At 38.6% G+C, this 12,343-nt stretch overlaps 1 protein-coding gene across 3 annotated transcripts in view; it reads left to right on the forward strand.

Moving 5' to 3' along the window:
* Positions 1-1,348: 1,348 nt before the first annotated feature.
* LOC127452803 (phosphofurin acidic cluster sorting protein 1-like) overlaps positions 1,349-12,343 on the forward strand; it is a 129,567-nt gene continuing 118,572 nt past the window's right edge. For 2 of the 3 annotated variants that reach the window (XR_007899315.1, XM_051718532.1), the window contains exon 1: positions 1,350-1,773. Coding sequence is in view for 2 of the 3 variants with exons in the window: in XM_051718532.1 (XP_051574492.1) it covers positions 1,625-1,773 (149 nt within the window). In the remaining variant the exon portion in view is untranslated. Of the gene's footprint in view, positions 1,774-12,343 lie in introns of all 3 variants that reach the window. The other variant, XM_051718544.1, reaches the window with a different exon arrangement.

Genomic DNA, 12,343 nt, shown 5'->3' on the forward strand with positions numbered 1-12,343 from the left:
TGCTATTTAAAACTTGTCATTCTTGTCATTTTACCCCTGAACAATATTTTCCAAGTTTTTAAAGCATTAAATGAAGTCATATATCCCTATTTTATTATATGATTACAGGTTAAATATGAAGCACACATACACCTTAAGAAAAATACAAAATGTTATGTCATTAATCGGCATAATCGTAAAAGCCACAGATCAATAAAAAAGAAACAGATCAATATTTAAGTCCTTTTTTACTGTGAATCTCCACTTTCACATTCTTCTTCTTTTGTTTTTTGGCAATTCACATTCTTCATGCAGATTGCCACCTATAGGGCAGGGAGGAGAATATATAGTAAAAATTTACTCAAATATTGATCTGTTTCTCACCCACGCTTATCATATAGCTTATGAAGATATTGATTTAACCACTGGAGTCTTATAGATTATTTATATGCTTTTTGGACCTTTAAAATTTTGGCCTCCATTCACTAGCATTTTACGTTTTTGTTCAGCAAAAGAGAGAGAGCCTTACTCATTTGGGATGGCATGAGGGTGAGTAAATGAGAGAATTTACATTTTTGGATTAATTATCCCTTTAAGTAATGTTTCACACTTGTCACATGAAGCCCTTAAACCCAAATTGTGTACAATATAAATTAATAATACAGGGTAAAGTATGAACAGTGTGAAACATGGAGCAAGGTTACATTAAATACAGTTAATGTCATTGTATTAGACAAAATACACAAGTACACTTTCCAAAGCAAAGTGTTTTTCACAAATAGAAGTCTAAGTTTGAAATTATAAAATTATAGATATACTGCTCAAAATTACAAAAAGTATTTGGACACGGTCTGGTTGTCAAATGTTGTTAAATGTAATAATATAAAATATATTATAAAATAAATAAAATGTATGGACACATGACAAAAATATCTTGAGAAAAGCTGAAGCTCACAGTTTTGCTTTACGATGTTATTGTGTTCTCAAAAACCATAAATATAAGCTTTTGGTTAAATAATGACGGAATAACATGTTTTCCTTCCCCCCCCCCCAAGGTCGTATGACGTCACAAAGGAGAATGAACGCGCGGAATTCGGGCGCTTTAATTCAGAATTCATTCACTATGATGCTAATTAAAATCTTGGAAATTCTATACTTTCATATAAAAAACAAAACAAAAAACGACAAAACAGGCATACGATGTATCGTGTTAAACTGTAAAAGGAAAACAACATATCAGGCCAATAAAATCTTAAATAATATTATTTCTCATTTCGTACCTCTCTCTCTCTCTATCTCTCTCTCTCTCTCTCTCTCTCTCTCTCTCAAGGGTTGGGTTAGTGTATGTCTTTCACAGGAGGCGTAGCTCTTCGGCCGTGGCGCTACTCTGCAAGGCAAAAAAATTAAATTTCCGCTTCCTGCAGCGATAAACAACTAACGCAACTTAAGAAAACATTAGAAGCGAGTTTCAACGAGCGGATATAACAGCAGCGCACCGCGGGCGAAGCAATCGTCACAAGCGGACCGGTCGAACCACGATCCTCGCAGACAGATGATTGTTGTGCAGTAGGAAAGCTGCGCTTCCAGAGCTCGCCGTTTTATTTGGGTTTTCTTTTGTTGTTTTTAAACATAAGGTACCTCCAGTATGTCGGAGCGGGGAGGGCTCCCGAGGACTGGAAACGTACCGTCTCCGCAGCCCTCCAAACCGGCGGCGATCACTTCCAATCGCCCGGTGCACATGAACCTGTACGCCACCTGGGAAGTGGACCGATCGTCCCCGAGCTGCGTGCCGAGGTAAGGCGCCTGTATGCCTGGGAGGGAAGCGGCAGTGTACCGCCGGATAATGCGGTGTACTCGAGGTTTAGGGCATTTACTTATGGCAGCGCTGGAGGATCTGTGACAGTGCATAAAACGAGATCAAATTAAATTGATAAAATTAGTGCGTATACATTTCACCACAATCCTTCGCGGTTTGCAGCGAAAGCAATACGAAAACTGCGTTGTGGTTAGAATCTGTACACGGCAGTGCACTAGGCAGCCGGTTTTTTTCAAGTGCAACTTCTGCTTAACAAAGAGCTGGGGGTGACCTGTTCATACATGTTGGGACTCATGCATTTTATTCCAACCTGGCAGAGATCTGGAATATTGGTTTGGGATGCTGGCATGGTAACAGTATGGCTTCATGGTTTTCCAACCCATCACCAGACCCCGCATTATACCAATGATAGGCATGCATGTGTCAATGTTTAAAACAATCTTCCCCTTGGAGATCATTACACCCTTATGACATGTTTTCTTGTCTTGTGAAATGGCTGCCCAGTGAAGCTAAATTGGTTTATTTGTATTAAATGTATTGTTAGAGCAATTGGGACAGATAAGTGTTACTTGTTCAATATGGCATCCAGCTGCCAAGATTGACAAAATACAGAAAAATAGCCATCGACTTGTTGATGTTTGTCTGGAACTGGTGGGCGTATGCAAAATGTAATACATTAGGAAAAAAGCATACCTCTTCTCTTTCCACCACTATCATGTTGCTTGGGACTGCTATTAAATATTAACCTGATCTTGTTTTATGTCTAATTCAGCAGGACAGTAGCCCTTAAACTCACCCCAGGTACTTAATTAGAGGTGAAGATGGCACAATGAGCGGCGTAGGGCACCTGTGTGGTGCGTGTCTGATTTCTCACTGTGTTGTTGGTTTGTGTACGTGTTTGGCAGAGTGTCTAAATGTGCATCTGTTTTCTGATCAACTGTGTGTGTGTTTGTGTGTGTATGTGTGTGTGTGAAAAAGAATAACAGGTAGCTAGAGTGGTGCTTGCCCACGCAAAACTCACTGCCATGATGCTAGAGTGTTGTGGGTGATTGCCTGGCCGTTGCTATGCAGTTCTGGGAGGTTGGCCCTGGGGGTTGCTTACTGGTCCGAGTCAAAAGAGTCCAGCATCTGAGATTCTGTTATTCTGGTCGCTAGATATGGCATGGGTCCCTCCATCAATTTAAGTCTAAGGGATTTCTTCAGCTTTATTTCTCGTCTTGCAGTTGAAAATATAGGAAATTTATAGCATACCTCTTTTCTACAAGCTGCACGGTTTGAGGTATTGTTCATGTCTATAGTACAAATGAGTTAGTTTAAAGCTGAAATGTATAATTTATGCATCACAAGCCTGCAATTCACTAGCAGAATTGCAAAAGTAATCACTGTTTGCCCACAGTTTCCAGAAAACTCTCCCTGTTTTCCATTGGTTGTTCAAACAGGTTGTCCCACCCCACACTCAAACCATTGGTCGAGACAATGTTGCTGCGTCAGGCTGTACGGGCCACCCAAGCAAACCGAGGAATGTAATAGAGTGCAATAGTGCCCGCCCACTTATTCAGCTATCTGGGTTCCGAAAGTATTTTTTTCCATGTATTTTTCCCATAGACTTTTCATTAAATCCTTCATAAAAGAGTTGAAAGCCATGAACCAAACCAACCAGCTCTGAGGTAAGTCACAACATCACAAACTTTGCTTTGAGGCAAAAAAGTTGTTGAAAATCAGACAAAGTTAGACTGTGTACTTAACACCTTTCATGAGGGCACAGACTACAATCACATGAAGCATTGCGAATGATGTCATTTTATAAAAAGAAATGGGAATATATAAAACTATTGATTTTAGATGGTTGATTATAAGTATAGAAACAATATATTTAACGTTTATTTCAAAATATTACGATATGTTCTAATAGATAAGTAGTTTAAGGGTAAAGAGACACCGACTCGATTACTTCATTCAAAGTGCATCATGGGAGTGGGTGGTCACTCCGAGGCATGTTTTGTGGGCTTAGTTGGTGGCAATTCTCTGATTGGTGAAGCTTTCTCTGCTGTGATCATGATGAGGTGTTTTCAGTGTATGAGTGGCAGATTCTACACATTCATTTTGAAGCACGCATCACTTGCAGATTATTTATTTATTCAATTAAATCAGAGTCTTTTTTTAGTTTAATTATCACATATCACAATTTTTATTTGATTAATTGGACATTCAAACATTAATTTTCGTCCAAATGTTTCATATTCTATGACATTCTGCGTTTTCTTTATACTACATGTGGTAAATGTGGTATAAGCTGACTCCAATCGTTAAATTATTGAAAATTAATTCACATCCTGAGGTATTAAGGCTGAATCACCACGCTACCAACCCAGTGTGAATTAATATAAATTAAAAAAATCAGTGGTACGACTGTCATCATTGTCTAAAGTTTATCACTCGCAGGGATGCAAACTCATGAGGGGTGAAAAAGGTGAGACAAACGCTGATGCACATACATGTTTTATTTTTTTTTTTTTTAATAAATTTTTTTTTAAAGAATAAGCTAAAATCACCAACTTAAGCTATTATAAAACAAGGTAAGAGTATAAATAGACATACAAATAATAGGACATATAACATAGAATGGTGACTCAAGTATAGCAAATTATCTGCACAATTGTGCAGAATTAGCTGCAAAAATAAAGGGTAGGTTGTTGTGGCTTGCTTCTGTTTCACAAATTTGTTCAGTTTCATTAATTGACTAGTTTTGTGACTACTTCTGGAGATGCCACTAGGTGGCGACAAATGAGCATCTTATGTGCATTGAGTGAGTCATTGAATCATTTTGAGATGTTCATGACCAAAATCTGCCCAGAGACTTTATAGTATTTAAGGATTATAAGAACAAAGCAGATCTACTGTATCATTTTCCTACTGCATTTTAACTGCTGAGCATGACTTTTATTTGAAAAGTCAACAGTAATAGCCTAATAATAATAATTTTGAGTTTCAATAATGTCATTGCAAAGTGCATTTCACATAAGTTGAGTCGTGGCTTCAATGCTCCACTCAACGGCAGCGTCAAGCGGCGCGTTTCCCTCCACATGACAAGCGTTGCAGAAAGCGTCACGGAGGGGCGAATTTATGAGCGGGAGGTGTGCACAATAAACATTGAAAACATTGTATTTGGAAGAGAAAAATTGGCAATTGCTTTGATTGCAGAAAATAAAGAGGACTCGACTTGTTTATATTTAGGTCTTAGTGTTTTTTTTTGTTTTTTTTTTGGTGAATGTAATTACTGTAGTTAAATAACTGGGGTCTCTGGATACTCGGAAACGATAAGGTAATAATCAAAATAAATAATGAGACATTCAATATATTTTCATAAATTTGGACAGTTTTAAAATATTTGTTATAGCTCTGTACTCACAAAGACATCATTTGTGATGCAAAAACATGTGAAAAACACTGGTGTGAGGTTGGAGCCGAGGTTGCGCTGACGCGTAGACTTCAATGTATTCGGCAGCACTGACGCGAGTCATGTGAAAGCCCCTCAATGTGTATAAACATCAGTCACTTTTACACATTAATAGCTCTTCTGCCCTTTTCTCTCCGGGATGAACAAGGTAGACTCACATGGCGATGCTGAAGTAAACGAACAACATGCCCCTCTCATTCAGTCGATTGGTACATGTACCAGGTCACTTAGTTTGTTTATGAATGAGAAGTTTCATGAGTGCTGCTTCTTACTGTGCACACGCTGCTGTAGCCAAGCACGTGATTAGCTGTAGCTGTAACCAGTCAAGTGATCTGCCTCGGTTGGTCTGCGACTGCCAAGCACATGTTGTAATCAATCATGAGGGTGTAAGCGTCCTTACCTGTTGACGTTGTTACACAATTTGCAGCCACCAACAATAACAAAACAATTTGTGTATTTGACTCCTATTCCGAGCAACACAGTCAAACCGTTTTATTATACTAAAATATTTTCCAGGACATTTAGGTATTTTTCTAATTTTCCATGACTTTTCTATGTCTGGAAAAATGCATTGCAAAATTCCAGGTTTTCCAGGATGCATGGGAACCCTAAACTAGTAATATATCGATATATCAATTATTGATCGGCACATTATTTTATCAATACATTTTAAGACATCAATATATTAACATTAACCAACATTAAATTAGAAGCCTAATTTGCATGCTTCACTGTAAGTTTGCTTCTATTAAATGTAGTCTGGCATAATAGCATTGGGAGACCACAAAAGGCCAGTCGTGGATAGGACAAGGCAGTTGTTATTGTTGTGGATCTAGTCGTCACCATACACTGGAGCTTTACGAAGGTTTTTGTACCTCTTCAAGAATGAACAGAGTGATGTTGATGAATTTGCAGGTTAGTGTATGAAACTGGTATAACTGAACGATTTTAAGTTATGCATTTTCTCTGTTTGTAGCCTTGAAGAGGTTTCATTCAAGCTGTCAACCACAAAAAGACATACTTTTAACTGAAAATACATTTTGTAGGCTTTTCTATAGATGCATATACACAATATATCATCTAGTGAGAGTAAATAATCTTTGTCTTTTGAAAATTATTTGGGTCAAATTTAATGGAAAACTATGTGAATTGACCTCCATGGCACTACAGAACTTTGAGCAGCCTCTGAAAATGGCGAGCGGCAGTGTGTGTTTTCTTTCATAGTAAATAATTGTTTCAAATTTTAGAACGCACTATGTTGTCCACCAGACACATCCTTTTACTTTATGCTGCCGCCCTTACTTTATCAAAGTTGTGTTGAGAAATATGTTTGATGAGACAAAGACTATTACAAGCCAAATACATTAAAACTCATTAAAACTAAATTTCACAGGTCCTGACATTTAATCATAGAAAAAATTGGTCATTTAGGATCACTACTTTAAGAATGTGAAATGTCAGGATAATAGTAGTAGAGAGAATGATTTATTTCAGCTTTTATTTCATCACATTCCCAGTGGGTAAGAAGTTTACATACAATTTGTTAGTATTTGGTATCATTGCCTTTAAATAGTTGAACTTGGGTCAAATATTTTGGGTAGCCTTCCACAAGCTTCTCACAATAAGTTGCTGGAATTTTGGCCCATTCCTCCAGACAGAACTGGTGTAACTGAGTCAGTTTTGTAGGTCTCCTTGCTCGCACATGCTTTTTCAATTCTGCCCACAAATTTTCTATCAGATTGAGGTCAGGGCTTTGTGATGGCCACTCCAGTACCTTGACTTTGTTGTCCTTAAGCTATATTGCCACAACTTTGGAGGTATGCTTGGGGTCATTGTCCATTCGAAAGACCCATTTGCGACCGAGCTTTAAATTCATGGCTGATGTCTTAAGATGTTGTTTCAATATATCCACGTAATTTTCCTTCCTCATGATGCCATCTATATAACCATAATGTTCAAATAAAGAAACCTCTCCATCCCAGAGTCCGATTACAGAAAATATCTGGTTTAATCATTGTAAACGTGGAGTTATTTCCTTGTGGTTTGAGTACGATGATTGGGGAAGTGTCCACTCGTGAGTCGCGACCGAATGCAATGTAAGTAAAACATAAGGAAGAAAATGTCCCAGTGTCTACAACTGTGTTATATTTACAATAGTGAAAACAATGACATTAAAACACTTAAACGCTGTCTCTTCAGACTTGGGTTTAGCACAATAATCCTCTGGGAGTAAGCTGAACATCATGCGCAGCTCCTCATGAACTGGGAAAACTTTGCGCTGATAATCGCCTCGCTCAGATACTATTACGCATTAAAGTGGTAGATAATACATATGGTGAAGTGCTGTGTTAATCCAAAGAAACAATTAAACGTCTGATGTTTGTTAACTGCCAAGTGCATCCAAGTTGGCTAAATTTATTTAGAAAATCTGCGATTTTTCCATAGACAGATCGATGGGCTGGATGTTTGGTTATGCTACTATTCGAAACCAGACGACACACGGACTGTGATAAAGGTCTTAATGTTTTAAGCAGTCTGCTTGTCTGGTTGGGCAAGTAAAATGCTCTTTCACTTGCCCCTTCAAAAATAATGATAAAATTATGTTTGGACTAGTGGATAACTGCAGTGGATACTGTAACATTAGTTAACGTTACTTACCTCAAACAATGTTGTGTCCTCAAAATGCCTTGGTGTCTCGGATGCAGTCATGTAGTTCCAGTGTGTGTGTGAGCATGCGGTGAGACAACGTTACACAACGTTAGAGATCTTTTATGTTATTATGAGACATAGTCTAGGTAATTAATGGGAAACACTGGAGGAGCCCCATGGTGCGAAAGAATTTTGAACAGCCTTCAGAGTCGTAGCTGGGCGTCAGAAAATAATTATAGAAACGTATAGAAACAATTGTTTCGCATTTTAGAATGCACCTTGTCGTCCTCCAGATGTGGAATCAACCTACAAATGGTTTCCTTACAGTTGACTTTGGATATAAAGCTGGGATATGAACATTAACACTTTAACATTGAAGAAATTACACTCACCAGATTTAATACTAAATAGTACCAGAAGCTTAATACGTTTTTTTTATTTTTATTTTTTATTTTTTTTTAAACCCTAAGTTTGAGCCATTGTTATAGTGATGCTTGCCTTATCTAGCAAACACCAATAATAAGTGTGTGTATGCATTTGTCATTTCTATCTTTGTGTGTGTGTGTGTGTATGTGCACTTCTGTGTCTAGACAGTTTTATTATTGAATGGCTTTCATTCATCTGATATTTGTTAGGATAAAATCCCTCTCTGTGAAACTCCTGAGCGTCTTTTGTTAGCTAAAGCACTGATTTGGTGCCAGGCAGGCCAGCAGGGAAAGACTGGCACCTCTTACAACACAAAAAACAACAAACACGTTATAATGGGCCCACATTATATTCACACTTCTGTGGCCACTTAATTACTGACACCTGTAATCCTGGTATACATCCTCCTGAAATCTTTAATACTAATACACTTGTGTTCATTTTAGGCATGATACTGATTCACTTTGATTCACTAAGAGATGACGGTTTTGGTGAGTGCGTTTTATTACTCCCTCAGCTTCATTGCTGTGTTCTTGGTCATGTGGTCAGTCTAGCGTCTGATTGGTATGTGGTGGACATGAAATGACCATAAACCAGCCTAAATACATATACAGAGCTTCCTTAACACCGACTGTATAGTTGTATAATTTTGCACATCCCTATTGCCAATATGCTTTTTCAGCATGTCTGAGGTACTGTGGCGTGTAATTTTTGAATGCGCCACTTTTAATGTGGTGTTTTGCACAAAGTTGCTGCATGTTTCCTGTTCATCCGTATATGTTTCCCGCTGAAGTCTGACGATGTCACATCCTTTTGTTTGTGCTGCAACCAATTTCAGAGTGTGGCTGGAGTCACGCTCCGCTCGCCTGATTTAATTGCTGTACATAAAAGAGAGAGAATGAAGCCGACAGTCTAAGAGACGCAGATGGAGAGAGAGATACAAAGAGATTTCGCTCTGAAAATGGGAAATGGCGAGCAAGGTGGTGAAAAGGTAATTGCTACGGCAGCAAGATGGCAAGATTCTGAGTGAGAAAAACAAAACTGTCTGGCACCCAGCCAATACATCCAGGCTTCTTGGCAATCCACTCTAAAAGTACCTGATCTTAGGTCGGTGTTGAGATTCAATTCACCCCAGTATCTTCAAGGCCAAACAATGAAACCGATGCAATGCCTGAATTCAGGAGTGAAAATCATTGACATTGAACTTATTACAGGGCTTTTAACATATTTTGATTATGATTTATAGCTGTGCGAATGGATTTTTTTTTTTTTTTTTTTTAAGCAGACTGTCAAAGAGATTTCAATAAACAAATAGTTCCAACTCTGAAATCTTATTGGACGAAGATTCGAAAGTGTTGTAAAATAGGCTTATTATATGCACGACTGTAACCGCACATCAGTTGAATTCTACACGAATGCAGAAAGTCTACAGATCTTACTAGTGCTAGACCGATATGTATGGATGGGAATAGGTAGGATTTTAACCAGTCCGATACATCTGACAGATGTATAAGTGTTTTTGATTCACTAAAAACATCTGGCTCATAAGAGTCATTTGTTAGGCAATTCGTTGGCCAAGTGCTCGCATCTGCATCCACACACTTGTTTTTCACCCTTTATCATGTTTGCTTGGCCGCTCAACAGTAGTATTAGCACCCTGTTCTGTCTGCTTAAAAATCAGATGGCCTCATCAATGAATACTGCACATTCTCATTTTTAAAAACAGCAATAAGCCTCTCCCCAATATGGTAAAATCACTGAAACACACAACTTCTCAAGGCTCATTGCTTTATTGTATGTGCAGTTAATTTAGGCCAATAAATGGCTATGACTATGTTTTTCAGCAAGTCATGTACATACAAGTCGTGATATTTAAGACCTGTCCACCCTTCACTGGAAGTATTGGGGAATTTTGCACAGTTGCATTCCGAGTACTTGCCGCCGGGCTGACGTGAAGTGAAAGGAGATAGAGTGTGAGATGCTTGACATTCTTTTCCATCCTGTAATCTCTTGAAGGTGTTCAGGAGGTGAGGGAAATTCTCATGACTTTGCCTTGATCATGGGCATGTTACCTCTGCCGTTCAGAAATTAGCCCTGAGTTGCCGTCATATACAAGTAGGATCCTATCAGCTCATGACAGAGCTGATTAAAAAAAGAATTTCCCATTTTGCCTTTTTTGTTGCTTGAGATGAAGATTATCATTTCTTTCTCAGAGTCAGCAAGATACTTGCACTATTAAAAATAAATGCTCTTTGGTTGTTCTTTGCAGAAGTTTAGGTTCAGCAAAGACATTCTTATTAAGACCTATATTTCGCTGTGTAGGGTTCTTTTATTTTTGGCCTTTTCTTCCCATTTTTTTGATTGACAGCGACGGTCAAAAACAGACGTGGTGGATGGGATAAGGAAATGACACAGCTCGGATTTGAACATTGCTGCATGTTGGAGCCTGTGACTACCCGTCAAGGATGTGTATAGGGTTCTTGAATTAACTGTATGGTTATTGGGAGATTTAAAAAAAATGCCTTAAGTGACATCCTTCCGGTAGAAGATATAGTCCCTGACATGTAAATGAAGGTTAATATTTGGCCTCTATGGGTGAACAGCTATTTTGTATGATAGCTGTTACTATATTGCGTATTTTAGCACTGCTGGAATGATTCATTTACCATTAAGTATCCAGGACCAGAACTATCAGTTTGATTAAAAACCCTTTTTGAAAACCTAATTGTATAAAGTGTAAGATTGTTCATGAAGGAAGTTTATGCTTTCAAGATATGTGCTAAGCATTATGGCCAATTTTGAGAATTTCTGAGAGAATCTCTCTTTCCGAAAGATACTTTTGTCAACTGCGTTCCATCTTTCTTTGTCAGTCGTTGGAAGTTAGAACTCACAAAAGGTATTGGGTCTATGTCTTTGATCTCTGATTGTAACCGTGTTCGTACTGTCAGTATTATTGTCATGGGGGGCCTGGGTAGCTCAGTGAGTAAAGACGCTGACTACCACCCCTGGAGTCATGAGTTCGAATCCAGGGTGTGCTGAGTGACTCCAGCCAGGTCTACTAAGCAAACAAATTGGCCTGGTTGCTAGGGAGCATAGAGTCACATGGGGTAACCTTCTCATGGTTGCTATAATGTGGTTTATTTTCGGTGGGATGTGTGGTGAGTTGTGCGTGGGCCTCCACACGCGCTATGTCTCTGCGGTAACGTGCTCAACAAGCCACGTGATAAGATGCGTGGATTGATGGTCTCAGACACGGAGGCAACTGAGATTTGTCCTCTGCCACCTGGATCGGGGCAAGTCACTACGCCACCACAGGGACTTAGAGCGCATTGGGAATTGGGCATTCCAAATTGTGGAGAAAATCCCCCCAAAAATATTTTTATCATGAAATTCTATCCGCGCTAAATGCCACTACAGAATCTAAACAAAGTAAATTAATTTAGTAAACAGACACAACCATGGTGCATGCCGGGTACGGTAACAGTGTAACTCGGCCACTGACGCATAGTGTAAAACCCTGCTGCATTGACCTGCTGGAACGGTGAGATACTGGCACAGTTAATCACGGCCGCTGCATGCAGATTGTCACAACAGCATTTAGCAACAAATTTACTGACATGCTGAATTACTGCTGTTAAAAGTGTTGTCATGATACCAGCATTTCCTTAGGTATATATCATACCAGTATAATTTCACAATTCTTTATACTAATTTCATATATTGCCCATTCCCTAGGTTCCATGTGTCACTATTATACGTGCCTTGGCAACAACATTTTACAATATTTTTGGACAATGGTTCACATTCACTCATGTTATATTAGGTCACTGACACACTGACCCATTAACACAGTCATACAGCAGCCACATGTCTTCATTCACTCTCAACATCAAGATATGACTCGTGATATTACAGACTCAAGGACATTACGGTCACATCTTAAGTACAGATTCTTATTTCTTCATTTTTCTTTTTGTCCTCCCTCTCGCAGATAAAAATGTATCTAATTTCTAAAA

This window comes from Myxocyprinus asiaticus, chromosome 2, assembly GCF_019703515.2.
Source record: "Myxocyprinus asiaticus isolate MX2 ecotype Aquarium Trade chromosome 2, UBuf_Myxa_2, whole genome shotgun sequence".
Lineage (NCBI taxonomy): Eukaryota > Metazoa > Chordata > Actinopteri > Cypriniformes > Catostomidae > Myxocyprinus > Myxocyprinus asiaticus.